Source organism: Hemicordylus capensis, chromosome 3 (assembly GCF_027244095.1).
Source record: "Hemicordylus capensis ecotype Gifberg chromosome 3, rHemCap1.1.pri, whole genome shotgun sequence".
In the NCBI taxonomy this organism is placed as follows: Eukaryota; Metazoa; Chordata; class Lepidosauria; order Squamata; family Cordylidae; genus Hemicordylus; species Hemicordylus capensis.
Genome location: NC_069659.1, coordinates 87,457,058 through 87,476,974, shown reverse-complemented (window position 1 = coordinate 87,476,974; position 19,917 = coordinate 87,457,058). Strand labels below are relative to the sequence as shown.

Genomic DNA, 19,917 nt, shown 5'->3' with positions numbered 1-19,917 from the left:
GGGGGCGCAGGCGCACTGGCACTCCAAGCGCCGCCGCTGCCACCCTGCTCTTCTCCTTGGGAAAGGGAAAAGAGAAAGGAGGACTCGGCCAGTGTGTGCTAGCTAGAGCGACGCCGCGTTGCTGCTATTGTTTCCGGCATTGGAGGGGCGGGGCGCCGCGCGGGCAGCTTGAAAGAGAATGGCGGCGCTCCCGCTGGAAGAGACTTTGGTGTCGATGGTAGTGTCCCCCAGTAGTCTGGGGACCGGGGACCAGGAAGGCCCTGGAGCGGAAGACGCACCCATGGTGTTCCTATGCACTGGGTGCAAGCGCCCGGTGGGGGACACACTCAGCTGGGAGACCAATGACGAGGACACCAACTGCATCCTGTTGAGAAGTAAGCGGAGACAGCGCGCGCGAATCTCTTATGGCTTTCGAAAGCTCATGGCTTTCGGGCGCGCGCCCATTTGTACTTTCTTCCTGCATGCACGCCTGCAGAGAGGTTGGCAATTCCTGCCCGGCTCCGGTTGCCTTTCCTTTTTTAACCCCACTATCGGCAATTGGGCTTAGAGGAGAAGGAGAAGCAACCTTAGTTCCCTTCCCACCCTTATCAGATGAGACGGGGCTAAAAAATGCCTCTCTTCTCAAGTTCAACTTAAGTCATGAGACCTCATAAAAAGTGATGCCTTTCACTTATGAGTTTCTTTCTTTCTTTTACTTAAAGCTTTATTAGAGCTTTTTCTCTTCAAAATACGACAGGTCAGTATCGTATAATGGAATAAAAATGACACATATTCATAACATCAGTTCCCCCTGCATTGTTCAGTTAAATAGCCAGTTTTGAACATAAAGAACAAAATCAGCTGGCTTCTGCAAACTCACTTTCACCAAGAGTAAATGTAGCTTAGAGCGGTAGGGTCATGCATGGGGTCCTTACCCTCTTCTATATATTTCCAGAGGAGTTCCCACCTGGCATTAGTATAATGCATTTAGGTTATTATTATTATTATTATTATTATTATTTAACTTTTATATCCCGGTCTTCCTGCAAGGAGCCCAGAGCGGTGTACTACATACTTAAGTTTCTCCTCACAACAACCCTGTGAAGTAGGTTAGGCTGAGAGAGAGGTGACTGGCCCAGAGTCACCCAGCTAGTTTCATGGCTGAATGGGGATTTGAACTCGGGTCTCCCTGGTCCTAGTCCAGCACTCTAACCACTACACCACGCTGGCTCACAGGTTCTGATCCGTATCATTTTTCAGTAGTAAATAAATTTTGTCCATAACCATTGTAGGTCATATTCTGTTGAAGTTAATGAATGTTTTAATGCTAATGGGTGTATCCAAAGAAAACTAGTCATGACAATAGGCTCCTTAGTCTGAAGGCTCACTGTACCCATGAGTAGCAGGGCAAAGGAGGAAGCAGTCATCCCCGTTCCCTGTTGCTCACTGGTCAACGGGGCTTGCCTGAAGAGGGAAAAGCACTTTCCTGATGGCGGACAGACTGAGGATTGCAAGGATTGCGTCCACCATCACAACCACGGGTACTCCTGCCATCACGGAGAGTGTGTTTCCTTCTGCATACAAGCCCTGTCGGACCGTGAGCGATGGGGTGCAGGGATGAGTGATGTGGCAGGGGAGGGACTTCCTCCCGCTTTGTCCCACTGCTCATGTGTACAGCGAGCCTTCAAAATAATGACTGAAGGAGCCTTAAGTCTCATTAGACTTTAATGTGACTTGCATTATTTGTGCTACATTTCTATACTGCCATATAACATCTCATGGCAATTTACAAAGCAAACAAACCAGAATTAAAACAAAATTAAAACACTTATAAAATTTTAATTTAAATGAGCAGAACAACAATAAAAATCAACTTACAGCTAGTCAAAGGCTTGGTGAAATAAATGTGACTTGAGCATGCTTAAAACCTGCTAGAGATGAGTAACCCATCAGTCATGGCTGTCTCAATAATATTAGTTAATTTCAGTGGGTCTTACTCATTACTTACTTTATCTTGTAATCCTTTAAGGCAGGGGTTCCCAATAGGAAGTCCTTGAAAGGCTCACAGAGGGTACTCGGAGCTCCCCTGTGCTGCCGCTATGCTATTGTTCCCCATCTGAGGATCAACAGCTTGAAGCAATGTGTCTGCTGCACAAGAGGAGGAAGACGGATGAAGGACAAGTTTACCTCCTTCTCTGATCCTGATTGGCTGAAGCTCAGCGTACCCCTCCCCTCAGCCTGACCAACAGGCTACAGATAATTAGCACTGAATACTCTCATGGCAATTAATAGGATAAGTAAACTTATCCATTAATTTCAGTGAATGTTTGTGAGTAACTTAATCTAGGGCTGTGAACAAAACTGGTTTGCCCGGTTCAGTTAAAGTCCAAAACAGATCTGAACTGAACATGGCATGTTTGGTTTTGTGCCCCCCCACCCCAACAGACCCCCAGCTAGATTCAGGGGTTCTAAAATTTAAAAGCGCACACTCAAAACGCTACTGGGTCTGGCAGCCTTCCGGGAGTGCTGCCATGGCTGAGGTTGTGTGTATATGTGTGTGTCTCTCTCTCTCTACCGTTTCCCCCTCCCTCCAGTGGAATGTGGCCATTTGGGAGGCCACCGTACATGTGCCCTGGCCATTTGCATGGCCCGGCAACACAAATGGCCAGGGTGCATGCACAGTCACCTCAAAAATGGCCACCACCACCGAAAAAAAGGCCGGAATGGTCCATAAATGGGCCAAAATGGCCCTTAGAAGAATGGAAGGGCCAGCAGGGGAAGGGAGAAATGGCAAATACCTCCCACGGCCATGGTAGTCCCCCCATGAGGCCGCTGGACCTGGTGATGAGTGTTGGGTTTTAAAAAAACTTTAGAACCCCTGAGCCGGCCCAGGGGGTTCGGCTCTAGGTTGAGCTGAACCGAGCCCTCGAGCCTGACTGGTTTGATGGTGAACTGGCTCAGCCTTGAGCCATATATCCCTAACTTAATCTGGATGCAAGCCAGCCAGTGACTAGAGGAGCCTGTCTCATAACTGTAACATTTACATTTGTGTACACATAACATAGTCTCTATGGGGTACCCGAACTGAATGTTTGTTACAGAAGGGGCACACTTGTGTGTGTGTTTTTAAAAGGTTGGGAACCCCTGCTGTAAGGTAAGTAAGTGGTGTTACTGCCATAGTGCACCTGGGGATCTGAGAGAGAGTAGATTGACAAAGTCAATTTAGTGAGTTCATGACAGAGGCAAAATTTGAATTGGGGAACTCCAGATCTGTAGCTTAGTCTTCTAGCCACTACACCACACCAGCTTGCAATGGTGATTAGTTTTGGCTGGCTTTGCAAATGTATAGCCTCCTTTTCAACAATTATTCTGAAAGTAGATTACAGTTTGAATAGAAATAAAATATCAATGAGATTGCAGCAGTAACAAAACTTTATAACATTCAAAACAGAGAATCATCAGTAAAGTATCTATATATTTAATTCTCTTACGGCAGACTGAGTAGGGAACTGCGTAGGGATGTGGGGATGCGTCTGGATGCCTGCTGGAACTGTCTGAGGACCTGCAAGAGTTCCAGCCATTGCCTTGGGAGGGAACGGCAGCCAGGGAGGCAGGTGGGAGAGAGGAGGAAGAAGCAGAATTGAAGGGGAATCAGCAGAGTCAGGAGAAAGGAGGAAACCGGACCCATTTCCTTGGGAGGGAATGGCATCAAAGGCGGCAAGACACCAGGCATCCGCCCTCAAGCGTCCCAACGGGAAGTACGCTGCTTTGGGAGCGGTGTGGATGGCAGATAAATAATGGCAGCGAGAAAGCAGAGGAGAATTGGCCAGAGGGCGGGGGGGGGCGAGGAGAATGGGCCAGAAGCAGGCGGGGGGAGAGGAGCAGGTGGGTGAGAAATAATGGTGGCGGTGGTGAGAAAGCAGAGGAGGCTGGGGCAAAAGGGGGCAGCGGGAGAGGAGGCTGAGGCAGAAGGGGGGGAGAGGAGAATGGGGCAGAAGGGGGTGGGGGGAGAGGAGTGGGCGGGTGAGAAATAATGGTGGCCGAGCAGGCGGACAGGAGATAAATAATCGCAGCGGCAGCAGCAGCGAAAAAGCAGAGGAGACTGGGGCAGAAGGGGGTGGGGGAGAGAGGAGACTGGGGCAGAAGGGGGCGGGAGAGAGAGGAGACTGAGCAGCATGGGTGGGAGATAAATAATAGCGACGGCAGCGAGAAAGCAGAGGAGAATGGGCCAGAAGGCTGGGGGCTGAGGAGACTGGGGTAGAAGGGGATGGGGGGAAGAGGAGCAGGTGGGTGAGAAATAATGGGGGCCGAGCAGGTGAGCGAGAGATAAATAATGGTGGCGGTGAAAAAGCAGAGGAGACTAGGTCAGAAAGGGGTGGGGGGAGAGGAGACTGAGGCAGAAGGGGGCGGGGGAGAGAGGAGACTGAGCTGCATGGGCAGGAGCTAAATAATGGTGGCGGCGGTGGTGAGAAAGCAGAGGAGAATGGGCCAGAAGGTGGGGGGCCAAGGAGACTGGGGCAGAAGGGGGCGGGGGGAGAGGAGCGGGCGGGCGACAAATAATGGTGGCTGAGCGGGCGAGCAAGAGATAAATAATGGCAGTGGCGGCGAGAAAGCAGAGGAGATCAGGTCAGAAGGGGGCGGGGGAAAGTGGGCAGAAGGTGGGAGGAGTGTGCTGCTGTACAGATGCTCTGTGCGGGTTCAGCTAGTCTTTGTAATAAAATGCTTACCCGAAGAGAGTGGACAACTTGTTTAAAGGGCCAGTCTCTCAGGCCTTTCACATCAAACATGGTAACTGACTTCAGAATGTGGGGGTCAGCACCAAAAACACCTCTTGGCTGTGGCCATCCCTGGGCATTTTCCTTTATAATATGTACTAAACCACTTTTTTAAAATTTACATTAGGGATCCCCAGAATGAAGATAATTGCAAACCAAGGCCTGTGCTGACTACTTTTTGCTGCACTAATTATTTATATAGCACTTTGGAGTTAATTTTATTTGTTTAAAAAAAAAAAAAGATATCCCGCCCCTCCAGTACGCTACTGCTTGGGGCAGCCCACAACATAAATAAAATAGATCCAATGTAAAATAAAAGATTAATAAACTTAAGCAAGTTAAAAGGCCAGGCTAAAACCATATTTAAAATTACATTTTAAAAAAATTCAAATTAAAAATTATTAATAAAAAGCTAAAAACTGAGAACTATAAAAACTTAAGACCCCATCGGATATAAGCAGCAGATAAAACATTTTAAAAGCTTCTTTAAAAAGATGTGTTTTAATTGTTTTTTTAAAACACTGAGGGAAGGAGCATGGCAGAGCTCTTTGGCGGGGGGGGTGGGATTCCAATGCAGAGAGGCCAGTACTGCAAAGGCCTTGTCCATGTCATCTGAATTTCTGTTAGTGGTGAGGCCATGAGCAGGGCCCGAGATGCTGAGTGGAGGGCCCTGGCCGGTTCATATGGGTGAATGCGGTCCAACAAGTACCCTTGCCCCCAGGCCATGTAGTTTCAATGTGTATCAGCATTAATATTCACAGCAACCATAATGAAGGAGATACCTGTTTATCTTACACATATCTTGCTGCTAGCTTCTGCAAGCTCTGCATCATATTGTTGTTTCAGTGATAGGATGTTCAGTGTCAGTACACTACCATACCTTTCCATTCTGTTCTTCATGGCATCATTGGACTGAGGGTATTAAGAAAGCTTTACTTTGTTGTGATTTCCAGCCTGGCCATAAAGACAGCCCCCCCCCCCTTCTTGATCTGTATCTTTCTCATTTCAGGTGTTACTCACAGTGTCTCTGTTGACAAGGAGCAAAAGCTTTCAACCCGAGCAGATGAATATGGCTGGTAAGTAGCATCTATCTCCAAAGTGAAAAGTAGTTCTGTCTCATAGTACAGTTTTGTGTTGGGCTTTGGACCTGGGTTTGGAGCTAACCAGTAGTTATCTGCTTTGGTTGTAAAGGCATATAAGTTGATTAAACCAAAATATAATGTAGTATGCTATATAAGCGGAGGGAGAAGCAAGGAGTTCATTCCCAGTCTTCCAAATTATGATTGGAGGATCCTCTGGAATGTGTTTAGCAAGGTTTCCATAAGTGTAAATGGTTCACTTGAACAGTCCTTTTTGGCATTCATTATTGTGGAGGACCGTGTCAGCCTACAATTAGAATTTGTTTAAAAAATAGAATCTGACTGAGTTTTATATGATTCTGCAGTGAGCCCATTGGTTTCAGGTGCTTTAAAAAAAATTTACCCCATGATTTGATTTAATTGTCTATTTTGAGTAGAGAAAAGATATGTTTTTAATTCTTAAATGCACCTGAGATTTTTGGAATATACTATTTTGAAAAGAAATTATTTCTGCCAGTTGCGTGCTCTCTGTTTTGGTGTAAGTGAGAATACAGTTCATGGTTCTGACTCCTAACAGCCCATGTTCTTCAAGCTTACGGTAGATGCATACAAGTGAGGCATACGAGAGCTTATGCTTACCTGGAATAGCTGAGCATGTTCTAGTGTACCTGGTACAGTATCAGTGTTCCCTGATTAGAAAAGGTCCAGAAAAATTCAGAAAACCTCCCAGATTTTTTCCATTTCCCCAACTAGGGCCAGAGATTGAAGAAATTCTGGAAAACTTGCGGGGGGAGGATTTAATAAGAAAATATTTAATATTTTCTCTCTTAGAATTATGCATGAAATGCTTTACAAGGCATGTCTTGAAATATTATCACTTCTTAACCATTGTTTTTCAGAATGCGATCTAACTGTTACGTAATGTGAAGATGTTTTATATAAGGCAATGAAAAAGACAATTACAATTATAATCCATATTAATATACGGTAATTCTGAAACTTAAGGGAAATCTCCATTATATACAGTATAACTATATAACTTCATTGTGTTGTCAACTGTTGTTCATACAAAAACTATAGAAAAAAGAATCAGTGCTTTGTTTTAGTTTTCCTTTAAAAAGTTCTTTAAAATTAGCTGAAAACTACAGTCCTGGAAAGAGACTGAACATTCACCCCTGTTGGCTGATGTGATTGCGACATCAATTTTGCAAAATCCCCATTCTCAGAGCCACAATGCATTTCAGCCTTTGACTTTCAGGACGCATTGCCATCTTTACTAGAGGGACACACAGACTTTGGCCCTCCCTAGGGCTTTTCTTTGCTTGTGCATTTTTGCCTGCTTTCCTTTGGCCTCCCTTCCTCTTTGATCTGCATTGTGGTGGATATACTAAACTACCATCCTCCTGAATTGGCCTCTATTCATCTTGGAGATCTTCTCTCACCTTGCTTTACCCTCCTACAGAGGAACAAGCAATCTCTCCTGCCTTGCCTGGATAGAGCTAATAGAAAGTCATAGGGGGCAGATGCTGCAAGAGGCTTGTTTCTGCCTCAGAAAAAAAGCTGTTCAGATTCTTCAAGCAGTAGCAGCTTGCAGGTTGACATCTAGCACTGGATGTAGCTGTAGTGTTTGGTATATTTATGTAATGTAAAGTATAAATGCCTTGTTCTGTTTTTTTTAAAGGGAAATCCTATGTACTAACTAAGCTGTGCATAGTTCATTTTGTATTTTTAAAGCAGCAAATTTAAATAAGATATAGAATAATTAGTATATATTTCAATTTTAGCCAAAATTTCTGGGTATTTGCGTGGTGGTAGTGGTGGTGGTGGAAGAGATGGTGTGTTTTTCTTTTATGGCATCAACATTTCCAGCAATCTTACATCTTTTTGTCCTTGAGCAAAGCTAGAATGGAGAGTGAGGGTTACCGTTCAATCTATATGAAGCCATTAAGCTCTCCATTTGTTGAAGGAGTTGTATCACAATGATTAATGACTAGAACTGTATTCAAAGGTGGTTCTGACAGTGTGGATAAATAATCTTTTCTGAGAGCTGGTGTAGTCTAGTGGCTAAGAGAGTGGATTATGGATCAGGACTTCCCTGGTTTCAATCTCGCCTCTGCAATGAGCTTATACAGTGGCGTTTAGCAAGCCACTCCCTCCCAGCCTAAGTTTCAGCATGGGGATGATAATACTTACTTACCTTACAAAGTTGTTTTGAGGACTGCAAGAAGATAATTCAAGTCAAGCTTTCTGAGCAATGGAAAGCACTATACAAATGCTTAGTCTTATGAGTTGATGTTAGCTAAATCTTTAATTCAAACCTTGGAGTTAACCTTGCACTCTCTAAAGTAACATAGCTGATATTTTAGGAGCTTCTGAGGACCTTGAGAACCATGTGAAGTAAAACTGATGTATACATTGTTTGTGACCAGTGCATACATTTGCCCTACTTTGGCTTCATTCACCACCACCAATCTGCAAATCCCATCTGTGTAAACAGATTTGCATGTGTGCAATATATGGAAGCTTTCATCATTATGCCCCAGTTTTAAACACTTGTGCCTTGTGTATATACAGCTTTGGGGAAATGTTTCTCCGACACCAACACCATAATAATTGCTTATGAGATTATGGACAGAAATAGGAACACACCATCTTGAACTTTGTTTAGTAGGCCTGTGATCATGGATGTTTGAGAGAGGAAACCATATTCTTAAAGAGCAAAATGTACAATCTTTGTTTCCTTGTGGTTACTCTGTCTTGTGTATTTTTGAAATAAAATGTCACATACTTTGATTTACAGCATGCTTCAAGCCTTGTTTTGCTCTGGATGCAACATGGCACTGGGAAGCATCTACAGATGCACCCCAAGACACCTTGACTTTAAACGAGATTTATTTTGTTTAAACGTTGACTCCCTTGAAAGGTAAGAGAAACAGTGGTTCAGTTTGTCCGATAAACATTTTCTTCTGATTAGACTTGGTGACTTAAATATTCTTAAACCTGGACAACTGCCTCAAAACTCAAGGCTGCTTCTCTTGTGCAAGGAATTTAATGAGAGAGTATCTCTTGATCCTTTCTTCTTAAGAGAGCGTTTGTTTATGTGCTTCTCCTCTCAAAAACACTTTTCATTTCAGTGAATATTCTTTCATGAGGAGAAAATGTTTTGTCAGAATTGGTCTTTGTTCTTGGTGGTGATCAGACAGGTAGCAATGAAAAAAAACCTCCATCCACCTTCCAAATGCTTGATCCATTTTTCTGTGCAAGAATGTGCCCACTAAAATAGCCATCACCTCTAGAGACCAATGTTTAAAGACAGGTCTTTTGATGCTAACTAGAAAGTACACATTTTTTTTTAAAAAAAATAGAGATTAGCATATGCTTTATGTTGTTTTGTATGAAAGTAATCCAGTTACTACACTTTCCTTACAAAACACTGAAGTGAATCCCTCCTTAAATGTGTGTGCTAGAAAATTAGAAGTATTTTATTAATCTTGCATGAAAGCCATTGATTTCAGCTAAAAAAGCAGGATTTTGATTAGATCTAGCTGTAATTCTCATAATATACATAAGCATTGCTCAAAGTATAGGTGTCTGTACAAATTTAATGCAACCACAAAAGATGAGGTAACACAGCATTTATGCTTATGTGGTCATAAGTACTGCTTTAAAAAGTTCTGTTAATATTTCAAGAATGGTGTTTTGTTTTGTTTTTAAATTGTTCAGTTAGCATTAATTTTAGTTATGGTGCTTGTAAAGTTCTGATTATCACAGATCAATTTGGAATCCATCAACAAACTCACCATGTGTGGATAAGCCTCTGTTCTTACCCACCCAGGCACTCTGGCAAATTTTGCCTATGATAACAGCCATAATACTTGCACACAAAAATTGGGAGATCATGCTTACAGGTTGGTTGGTTGGTTATATGCATTTTAATTACAGTCATCCCTTGCCAACCATGGTTTTGAGTATATGCAAATAGGAAATTGTGACAGGTCTTGCCAACCGCGACCTAAGTATCCATGGTTAGTGAGGGGTTTTTTTGTTTGTTTAAATTTTTATTGATTTTAACAATATCTTAACATTCACATCACATTAAACAAATATTGACTTCCCGCTCACACCTCCGCGTGAATCACCAACTATAGAATTAACCCTTGCTATAATAATAATTCAAAACATATATCTTAAACCTTACAAACTCGATTTTGATCTACCCAACCTGCTAATATTACTAAATTTCAAACCCTGTTGTAAAATCAATATTAGGAAAATAGTTATTTAAGTATAATAAGAATGGTTTCCAATCTTCTTTAAAGCATTCCAAATTTTGGTCTCTTATCAGTACTGTAAGTTTTGCCATCTCCGCATATTCCAAAATTTTTATCAGCCAATCTTCTTTTGAGGGGAGTTCATTACTCTTCCATTTCTGCACATATATTATTCTGGCCGCCGTAGCAGCGTACATAAGGAATGTTAAGTTGGTTGTAGAAAACACTCCTTGTGTTATTCCCAGCAGGAAGGATTCTGGCTTCTTAGGAAATGTCATTTTGAAAATTTTCTTTAACTCATTATATATCATGTCCCAAAAGGCCTTAGCCTTCCTACAAGACCACCACATATGAAAAAAAGTTCCTTCAGAGTGTCCACATTTCCAACATTTGTTTAAAACATTTTTATACATTAATGCCAGTTTTTTAGGTGTAAAATACCACCTATACATCATTTTATAATAATTTTCTTTTAAAACATAACATGCAGTGAACTTTAAATCAGTTTTCCATAATTTTTCCCAGGCTGCCATTTATATATTATACCCCACATCTTGAGCCCATTTTACCATAGTTGTTTTAACCACTTCATCTCTTGTCTCCTCCAAAAGCAAGAGCTTATACATTTTAGAAACTAATTTTTCATCATTTTCACACAGCTCCTTCTCAGATCTCGACATCTGATCCTCAAATCCAACTTTAAGATCCTTCTTATAAACTTCATTTAACTGATGGTACTGAAACCAATCACTAACCAAATTTTGTACTTCAATTAAACTTTTTAACTTACAGTCCTTTTCTTGAAAACATAACAAATCCCTATAGGTACCCCATTGCGATAGCATATTTACCTCTTTACGTACTAGAGCTTCAATCGGGGATAACCATAAGGGAGTTTTAGGTTCCAACCATTTTTTATATTTTACCCAAACTCTCATTAAACTCCTTCTTATATAGTGGTTAAGAAAATCTTTACGTACTTTACTTTTGTCATACCACAAATAGGAGTGCCAGCCGAACCTTCTGTCAAATCCCTCCAGATCAAGTATTCTAGAATTTCTTAATGTTATCCATTCTTTTAAGCACGTCAAACAAACAGCATCAAAATACAACCTTAAGTCTGGTAGGGTAAGACCGCCTCTTTCTTTTGCATCTGTTAAATTTTTAAAATTAATTCTTGGTCTTTTCCCTTGCCAAACAAATTTAGTTATGTCCTTTTGCCATTGCTTAAAACAAGTTAAAGTATTACTTATAGGAATAGTCTGAAAAAGAAACATTTTGGGTAAGACATTCATTTTCACCACTGAAATTCTTCCTATTAAAGATAAGTTCATATTAGACCATCTTTGTAAGTCAGTTTTTACTGTATTCCATATTTTAATATAATTATTTGAGAACAACAAAGAATTGTTAGTGAGGTTTTTTTAGTGAGGGTGATGGTGGTTTCAAGCATTTTTGTGGGGTTCAGAGGTTTAATCTGCTCATTCCTTCTGGTGACCCTTCCTGAACTTTCTTGCCAATTTAAAATGCTTTTGAGTGATTTTGGGGGGCTTCAAATGATTTCCAGCGGTTTGATCTGCTCATTCTTCTTGGTGCCTCTTGGCGATATTACAGGATTTAAAAAGATTTTTTTTAGCTTTTTAAAATTTTTCCTTTATTTTAGGTTCGTCTATCTAGCTATTTATTTGATTTATATACCACCCTTCCAGAAATGGCCTTTGTGGTCGTGATTCCCCTAAACCCGTTTCCCATAGACTTTTATGCCTTGCCAGACATGAATTTGCCAATGGTGAGGTTTTGCCAAAACAGAACCCTAACGGTTGGTGAGGAATGACTGTTTTGAATGCACTTCAGTAGTTGAGATGTGCGAACAGTTTGAGGGGGGTTCGGTTCTACGTTGAACTGGTTCGGTTCGACGGTTCTGGGGTCGAACCGGACCCCCACCCCGGTTTGGTCAGACCTCGGACCAACCCACCCACCTCCGACGGTTTGGGGGGTTCACAATTTTTTGGGGGGTGGGGGGGATGCCAGGCCTCACAGAGGCCATTTGCGCATGCGCGGCAGCAGAGAAAATGGCCACCATCTCAACTTACGGAGGCCCAAACAGGCAAAAAAAGGGAGTAAAACAGGCCGCGGTGGTGATGAAAGAGGCTGGCGGGGGGAGGAGGAACCTTTGCAGACCCCCTACGGCCTAGAGGAAGCCCGCTGAAGGGGCAAAAGGTTAAAAAAAATTCAAAAAATAAAATAAAATTGCAAACCCCCCTGAACTGAACTGGATTCTAAGGTCCTATCCGGACTCGAAACAAACCGGGCCAGCCAGTTCCATGCACATCTTATTCAGTAGGTGCTACAGATATGACTGCTATTACAAATAAATGGCATTTCAGTTGATATATATTTTCAGGCTTGTATTTATTGCCCTGCTACTTATAACTGTACAATTTCCAAGTTATACCCTAGGGTCTTCTGAACAAAAAGCTGAAATTGATGAGGAGCCTCTCACTCTTGAAAGTCAAGCTGGTTTAGAAGAGTCACTAGTAAGGGTAAGATGGTTATTGTGTGTTCACACTTTGCTGTTTTCATACTATAAGGATTATGTGGGAATAATGCCTCCTTTAAAATCTGCCTTATTTGTCAAAAAATAAGGTTATTATATAAAATAGAGCATATTGACTTGAAAAGATAACAATCCTTTATACAACAGAACTGGTGCTACAAATACATTCAGTCCTTGCATGCAGTTGCTGAGCTCTCCAACCAGCACTCTCATAGAGTAATGTGTGAAGCCCAGTTCCAGACAGGTAATCCATGCTGTCAACCTCTGCCAATATCAGTCTCCTGGAAGACCAGAGGTGATAGTAGCAGCAGAGCTTCCAGTTCTTTAACAGAGGAGGGGAAAGATGGCTCTGAATACACAGTGCTGAGAAAAAGTTTGTGAACCCCTTAGGATGGGCTGTATGTATGCACAATTCTTATTCGAAACAAAATTGGATCCTAAGCTGAACCCTGAGAAGAGAGAAATGCAACCCCATTGAATAAGTAACTCAGGCAAAAAGGATTCGTTTTGAATATTCGCCCAACAGAAAGATTCAACAACAAACATCCTTGTGTTAAAAAGTATGTGAATGGTGGCACCTCCTTGAGCAGTAATAACTAAACATTTGCTGTAACTGGTGATTTAGTCTCACATCAGCTTGGAGGAATCTTGGCCCATTATTCCATTCAAAACGGTGAGGTTGTTCACACGTGCAGCCAAGACTGGGCTAGGGAAGCTGAGCCTGAACTTGGCTGTGCGTAAAAACCACTGGGATTGCACACAGGACTGTGACTTGGCGGGTCTAAAATACGAAATCTCTCTTCGGCTGTTCTGTGGTAGACTTACTAGAAGGTTTAGGGACATTGCCTTGCTGAAAGTGGCAAGGACATTGCCTTGCCACTTTCAGCTCAGCTCTCAGACAAATGGCCTGATGTTGTCCTCTAGAGCAGGGTTTCTTAACCTTGGGCCCCCAGGTGTTTTTGGACTACAATTCCCATCACCCTCTACCACAAAGGCCATGTCTGGGGATGATGGGAGTTGTAGTACAACAACATCTAGGGCAGTGATTCTCAAACTTGGGTCCTCAGTTGTTATTGGACTTCAACTCCCATAATCCCCAACCAAAGGCCACTGAGGCTGGGGATTATGGGAGTTGAAGTCCAATAACACATGAGGACCCAAGTTTGAGAATCACTGATCTAGGGGCTCAAGGTTAAGAAAATCTGCTCTCGAGTTTAATGATTTGCAGCTGAATTCATGGTTCCAGCAGTGGTGGCGAGCTGTCCAGGTCCTGATGTAGCAAAGCAGCCCCAAACCATGAGGGTCAGGATGAGGTTCTTTCCTTGGAAGGCAGTGTAGAGCAGTGGTTTCTTCCTAGCTATCCTCCCATGAACATCATTCCCATTCAGTTTTTTCCTGATATTTGATGCATGACCCCCTTGCATCAGCTGTAGTGAGAGAGACCTGCAAATCTTTAGATGTTAGTCTGAGGTTCTTTGTGACTTTATGGATGATTTTCCAGGGTGATCTTGGCAGGACAATGCTCCTGGGTAGAGTCACTGTAGTTTTCAACTTTTTCCATTTATAGACTGACTGACAGTGGATGGATGTAGCCCCATATGCTTAGAAATGGCCTTGTAACCCTGTCCAGACGGATGAGCATCTGCCACTCTTTTTTCTAGGGCCTCTGGAATTTCTTTTGATCACAAATTGCCACTGACTGTCATGGTACAGACCTAACTCTGAACCTTTAGGCCCTTTTATATAGGACAGGATGCCCAAACTCAGTCATGCAGCTTTCCTTTGCAGGGTGGTTTACTTGTTACACAATTAGTTAGGCACTTGATAGTAATTAGCCCATTAATTGTGCTAAGGACATTAGCGATTCACTTACTGTCTCACACGTTGATCCTGAAATGGACATTACAAGAAAACTTTGTTACTCACAGGGTTCCTTGGCTGCTGCCGTGGGTAATGAATATTATTGCTATGGGGAAAGGGGGGTTAGGTTCCAGGGTGGAGGGAAAATGAGGGACAACATTTTTTTTTTAAAAAGGCAAAATAACTTGAAAAACTTACTGTGGCATGCTCTGCAGGGTCTGTATGTTGCCAGGAATCCCCCATATGCCCAGAAATGCCCTGACACAGAATTATTATTTTTTTAAGTATGGGTTGTGGTTTTTTTCAAGGAAAGGAGCCTTTTTATAAGGAAAGGAGCCAATCCTGAGACTAAATGGCGGGCAGAAGTGACCTCCGCAGTCACTTCTGGCCCTCTGGGACCAGCACATAAATGGGTTTTAATCCCTCTGTATCTGCAGATACGGAAAAGGGGTGTCAATGAGACACCCTGCGGATATGCAGAACTGCGAATAACGAGGTTATTCGCAGCATTGTTTAATTCATGCCCCCTTATTGCATTAGGAAAGACTGGTTACAATTACGCATGGAAATCATGGTAAGACCTTGCAGGGTGATTCTCATTAATTTGCTTGGGGTTCACAAATGTTTTCACAGCACTGTAGTAGTGCGTATGCAGCCTTATGGTTCACTTATGGGTCTCTGGATTGGGACCCATATTTTGTAAATTAACTTCCAATATGAATTAAAACTGTATTTCTAATTAACAGGCAGAAACAATACTGAAAGCATTGGAACAACGGTTATCTGTAGTTGAATCGAGTTTTGCATCTCTTCACAACATTGGCTGAAAACAATGATGAGTATTACTAATGTGAACATTGGTACATAAGCTTGCTATTATTGGCTCTTGGGAATTTGTTGAATCCCTGCAAGAGTTTTTCAGCATAGAACATTGCTCAGACTCCTGAAAGATGAAAAGGCAAACTGCTGAGGAAGAACACTTTTGAGAAGTCGAAGCATTCTTTGCAAAGTTTACACAAAAGAAATGTTTCCTTTTAATTTATCTTTAATTATCGAGTTCTCTGAATTACTGAAATGTAAATCATCTTGTTGATATTATCTCCTACTGTTTTGCTTTATATAGTTACTGATGATGTTCTGGCAGACTTAGTGGAGAATATGGCTAATCTTGTTTCTTCTGAAGAAGATGGCATAGGGGAACAGTTGGCTGCCTGTTGGAGCCATGACATAGCTATTTAGTCTTCTGCCAGCTGGAGATACTGGTTGACACACTGCACAAGGATAGTCAGCCCACTAATGTTGTGTATATGCAAGTGGTGCAAAGGCAAAACTGCAAAAATGATGTTACACAAGAATAAGCCTACTGGAAATAATGGGCTTGCTCTTGTGTAACATTTGCACAATTGTTTGTGCAACTTGCATCCACACAACATTACTGAGCTGTAGGGTGCTTACCTATTCTCTGCCACCCCTTCCTCCTGAGGTGGCACTGGTCCCAAAAGGCATTTTGCACTGTCAGCACACACATGGCGTCTGCACCATTTGTATGATCAGCAACACCATGCTGACCATGCAAATGGCGCCCATGCATGAGCATATGCCATGTGTGTGTTGACGGCATGCAGGGCTTTTTGGGACCAGCGCCTCACCAGCAGGAAGCTAGAAGGAGTGGCAGAGAGCAGGTAAGCACCGGCTCTCCTTTTTCTTGAAGTCCCCTTTTGAATTTCCTTCAAAGTGCTCGAACCGTTCTTTGAACTGCGGTTCAGGCACATCCCTGCCGGGCTGATGTATACCTTTTGTGTGGTATATCAGCCACTGATCTAATTTGCAAAGTATCCACTGGGCCTCAATTTCTGCAGTTTTACTAGCTTGTATAGAATTTATTTAAATCGTCTAAATGGTTAATTTTTATATCCTCGGCCTATAGCATGAGAGATGCAACATTAAGGTATACATCTTCCCATTGATGCTAGTTGTGAGAAATTCTGGACTTTAAAAAAAAAAAAAGTAATACTTTGACAGCGTTCAATATTTTTGAAAATAAAGTACCAAGAAAAAAAGCAGCCTTTGAACTCAGTTTTGTAAATGCATTATGTACAAGTTATTACCAAGTATTGTCTTTTGATATCTTAAATTGTAATTTTGAACAAGATATTTGAATAAATGTAAATAGAGATGTAAATATTTCAATAAATCTGAAGCAAATCGGCAGTTGAGCTGGGATTTAAAATTGTTCTCTAAAAGTGTTCTGTTGCAGGTCTTTGTGCTTCTTATTAATCACCTCATCCTCCAAAATTGAAGCCGAATGCAGTTTGCCAAACTTGAATGCCTTTCATGTTCCAAATAACCTAGGTGGCATTAGTCATCACAGATTTCTCATTATGTTGTAGCACATTCTGTTCACATCTAATTGGGGCACACCATGCTGTTTCATACTTATTTTGTTTCTTTAAAAATTAAAAACAGCCACCATTCATCAGTAAAAGGCTTTTAGAATAGATGCTTATATATAGTTCTATTTTCTAGCTGTAATGCAGCTTGAGGTTCAAGCAACCATTACTTTTCTTCTCAAGTTATTTTGGTTGGATATGTTTTTGGTAGGTTGCATAAAATTGGCAAGACCGTTCTATTTATTTTGTGTCTTTTCACCAACAAGGTCTTGTGGCAGGAAAACCTTTTCTCTTCTTAAGCTCACTCTGCTCCCCACCCTCCAAATATCGCTGCCAGTCACACATTTTTGTTTTTAGGGTACACTTGCTTCCATCCCTTCTACCACTACCATGTTCTCAGATGATTGTAAGGGGTTTTTTTTTTGCCTAGTATGCTAGAGGACTGCCATGGAGGCATCTGCAGCTGAGTGCGTTGGCAGCTATGAACCTCCACTCCCCTTTAGGCTTTGCCTCACCTCTCTTTCCCTTTGCCTTGTCTCCCCCCTGCCCATCTCTTAGTGAACTTGCTTCTCTCTATGACTTTAGCAGTATTCTTATCCCAGGTGTTGTCTTCCCTTCGCACCTATTCAATGTAGCCCATCCTTGTGCCCATGTTTGTAAGTTGCCCACCAACTTGTGGATTTTCCCTGCGTTCAAGTATCTGCACACCACTATTTCCTCTAAACTGTGTGGCTGAGCGCGTGCACGCACAAGAGTTTAGCTCTCCACTCCAGCAATTCCAGCCGCCGCGCAATCTCCCCCTGCGCTGGGATGTCTGCTGCAATTGCTGCCTTTCCTCCTCCCTGGCGTTGGCTCTCTCCTGCAAGTGCCAGTCCCAAGCTAAGTAGGCCAGTGGCTGGCTGTGCTGCTGCATGCTAGCCTGCCCTCCTACAGCCCAATCCAGTCAGGCTCAGTGCGGGGAGCAGGGCTGCTGCCGAGCGGGCAAGAAGGCTGCCGAGCAGAGAGCCGCTTCCGCCCACCAGTCAGACCGTCTGTGCAAGTCTCAGGTGAGGGGGATGAGCACGGGGCAGCAGCAACCGGCAGGCAGGAGCCGCAGTCAAGGAGCCCTTTCTCCTTGTCCCCTTCCTCCTCGTCCTCCCTGTCTGTTCCTCTTTTTACTTGGCTTTGTTTGTTCTTCTGCTCTCTTTTATTTTTGACAGTTTTTCCTTCTTTTTCTCTGCCTTTTGTCCCTTATGGTGCTCCTCTGAAGTCAGAGTTTGGGGTGCAGTTATTGGTTTAGCTTTACTGAGAGCTGCTGTAGCAGTCTCTCTTGTTTGTCCTGAGTATTCCTTACTTGCCCTTTATGGGACTCCTCTAGAGTCAGTGTTTGGGGACACAGTTTTTGGCCGCTATTTTGACTCGTTTGACTCTTTGAACCCTAACCGCTCCTTGCCCTTCACAGTGCTCTCCTCTTTGAGCTCCCCTCCCCCTTTCTCAGTTCTCTCATGATTGTGTTTTTTCTTCCTAATTTGGATCTCTTTTTGGTCCCCACCCGCCCTTTTCCCCTGCTTCACCCTTCTCTACTGTCTTTTCTGAACTTCTTGCCTTATCTTATCTGTTTTTCCTCCCATCTGTCAAACTGCATTCCTATTCCCCCCCCCCCAAAAAACCCCACCATTATCTTCACTCTTTTTCTCCTTCCTAGCACTACCTGCTTACAAAACCCCTCTTTTCCCACATGGCATAGTGGGACAGCCAAAAGGAAGAAAATGTTACCTTCTTTCTTGTTTTGTTTTTATTGTATTTAAATGTGAAGTGTAAAAATCCAACTTTATAAATAGAATTGTAAAATACACTTACTTACTTCCATGTTGATGGAATGTGTGTGTACCCACGTATGCGTGTTGTATATCTATAGTGACACATAATAATGCACAGGTGTACACACTGCCTTGAGCATTCCACCCAGAACAAAATTCATTGCACTCACTGATTTAAAAAAAATAGAGGGAATCCTGCTGCACACACATACAGGTTCTTGTGTGAATGACTGTACCTGCATTCATTTGAAAATGAACCTGGATTTAGGTCCCCTCATATATATGATACTGCTTAGGGCTCATATGGCCTAGAAATGGCTGAGTTATCCCCCCCGCCCCAAATTGTTGAGAATGTATCTGGTTAATGAAGCCCTGTCCTGCAGTTACGTTCATTGTTGCTCATCTCTATGTTCACATTCATTGTTGACTCTTTGCTCTGAGTCTTTTTAAGAATAGCAGACTTTGCTGTGTATCCTTAGTGTGGAATATCTATTCCACACTTATTTCTTGATATACAAATAAGTGAGAGGAGGCTGGGCGTTGTAGCTACTACTGCCATAAAATTTTCCTAAACCAGAAAAAGCAGTAATATTCCCTTATGCAGTTCCTAGCAGGCATGGAAGAGTTTTCTCCTAAGGGAGAAGTATATTTCCCTTCCCTCGTTCTCATTCCCCCCGCCCCCCCATACTGCTCCCTGCACCAGCAAGTGGTACAGGAAAAGATGGCATTCAGACTTGCAGTGCTGTGGAACATCATTATGAAGATTAAGCCTGCTGCATTTATTTTAATGTAAGCTTCATGGTAGTGTGTCACTTTTCTTCCCCAGTTAGGGCAAAGTGGCAACGTTCAAAGTGGTGATTCTCTATAACTTAAGCATGGGGAGAGCAACCCTAGCACAGTATCCTCCAGTGGCTGTTGCTGGTGTCTACCTTGTGCTTCTTTTTAGCCTATGAGCCTTTTGGGGACAGGGTACCATCTTATTCTTTTTCCATGCCGACTGTTTTACTAACCTTTGTTGAAAAACAGTATCTTAGCCCTTTTAAATGCTGGCAGAGATGGGGAAGCTCTTGTTTCAGCAGGGAGCACATTCCAAAGCCTTGGGGCCACCAGATGAGCTGGTGGCAACTGCAGACAGACCTCCCCAGATTATCTCAATAGGCAGTGGGGCTCATAACAGAGAAGCTAAGCCTAAGCTGTTTAGGGCTTT

At 42.7% G+C, this 19,917-nt stretch overlaps 1 protein-coding gene across 1 annotated transcript; it reads left to right on the top strand.

Annotated features, from left to right (window-relative positions):
- Window position 1: 1 nt before the first annotated feature.
- On the top strand, window positions 2–16,732 carry MIS18A (MIS18 kinetochore protein A). The gene is made up of 5 exons (XM_053308425.1): window positions 2–374; window positions 5,764–5,830; window positions 8,634–8,756; window positions 12,554–12,647; window positions 15,268–16,732. The coding sequence occupies exons 1-5, from the start codon at window positions 179–181 to the stop codon at window positions 15,346–15,348; spliced, it is 561 nt and encodes a 186-aa protein (XP_053164400.1). The 5' UTR covers window positions 2–178; the 3' UTR covers window positions 15,349–16,732.
- Window positions 16,733–19,917: the final 3,185 nt, after the last annotated feature.

What these genes read in the sequence shown, in the direction of transcription:
- MIS18A (XM_053308425.1), top strand. Translation starts at nt 179, where the DNA reads ATGGCGGCGCTCCCGCTGGAAGAGACTTTGGTGTCGATGGTAGTGTCC. An exon ending in CAACTGCATCCTGTTGAGAA is followed by an intron (nt 375 to 5,763) that starts GTAAGCGGAGAC and finishes TTCTCATTTCAG; the next exon opens with GTGTTACTCACAGTGTCTCT. An exon ending in AACGTTGACTCCCTTGAAAG is followed by an intron (nt 8,757 to 12,553) that starts GTAAGAGAAACA and finishes ACAATTTCCAAG; the next exon opens with TTATACCCTAGGGTCTTCTG.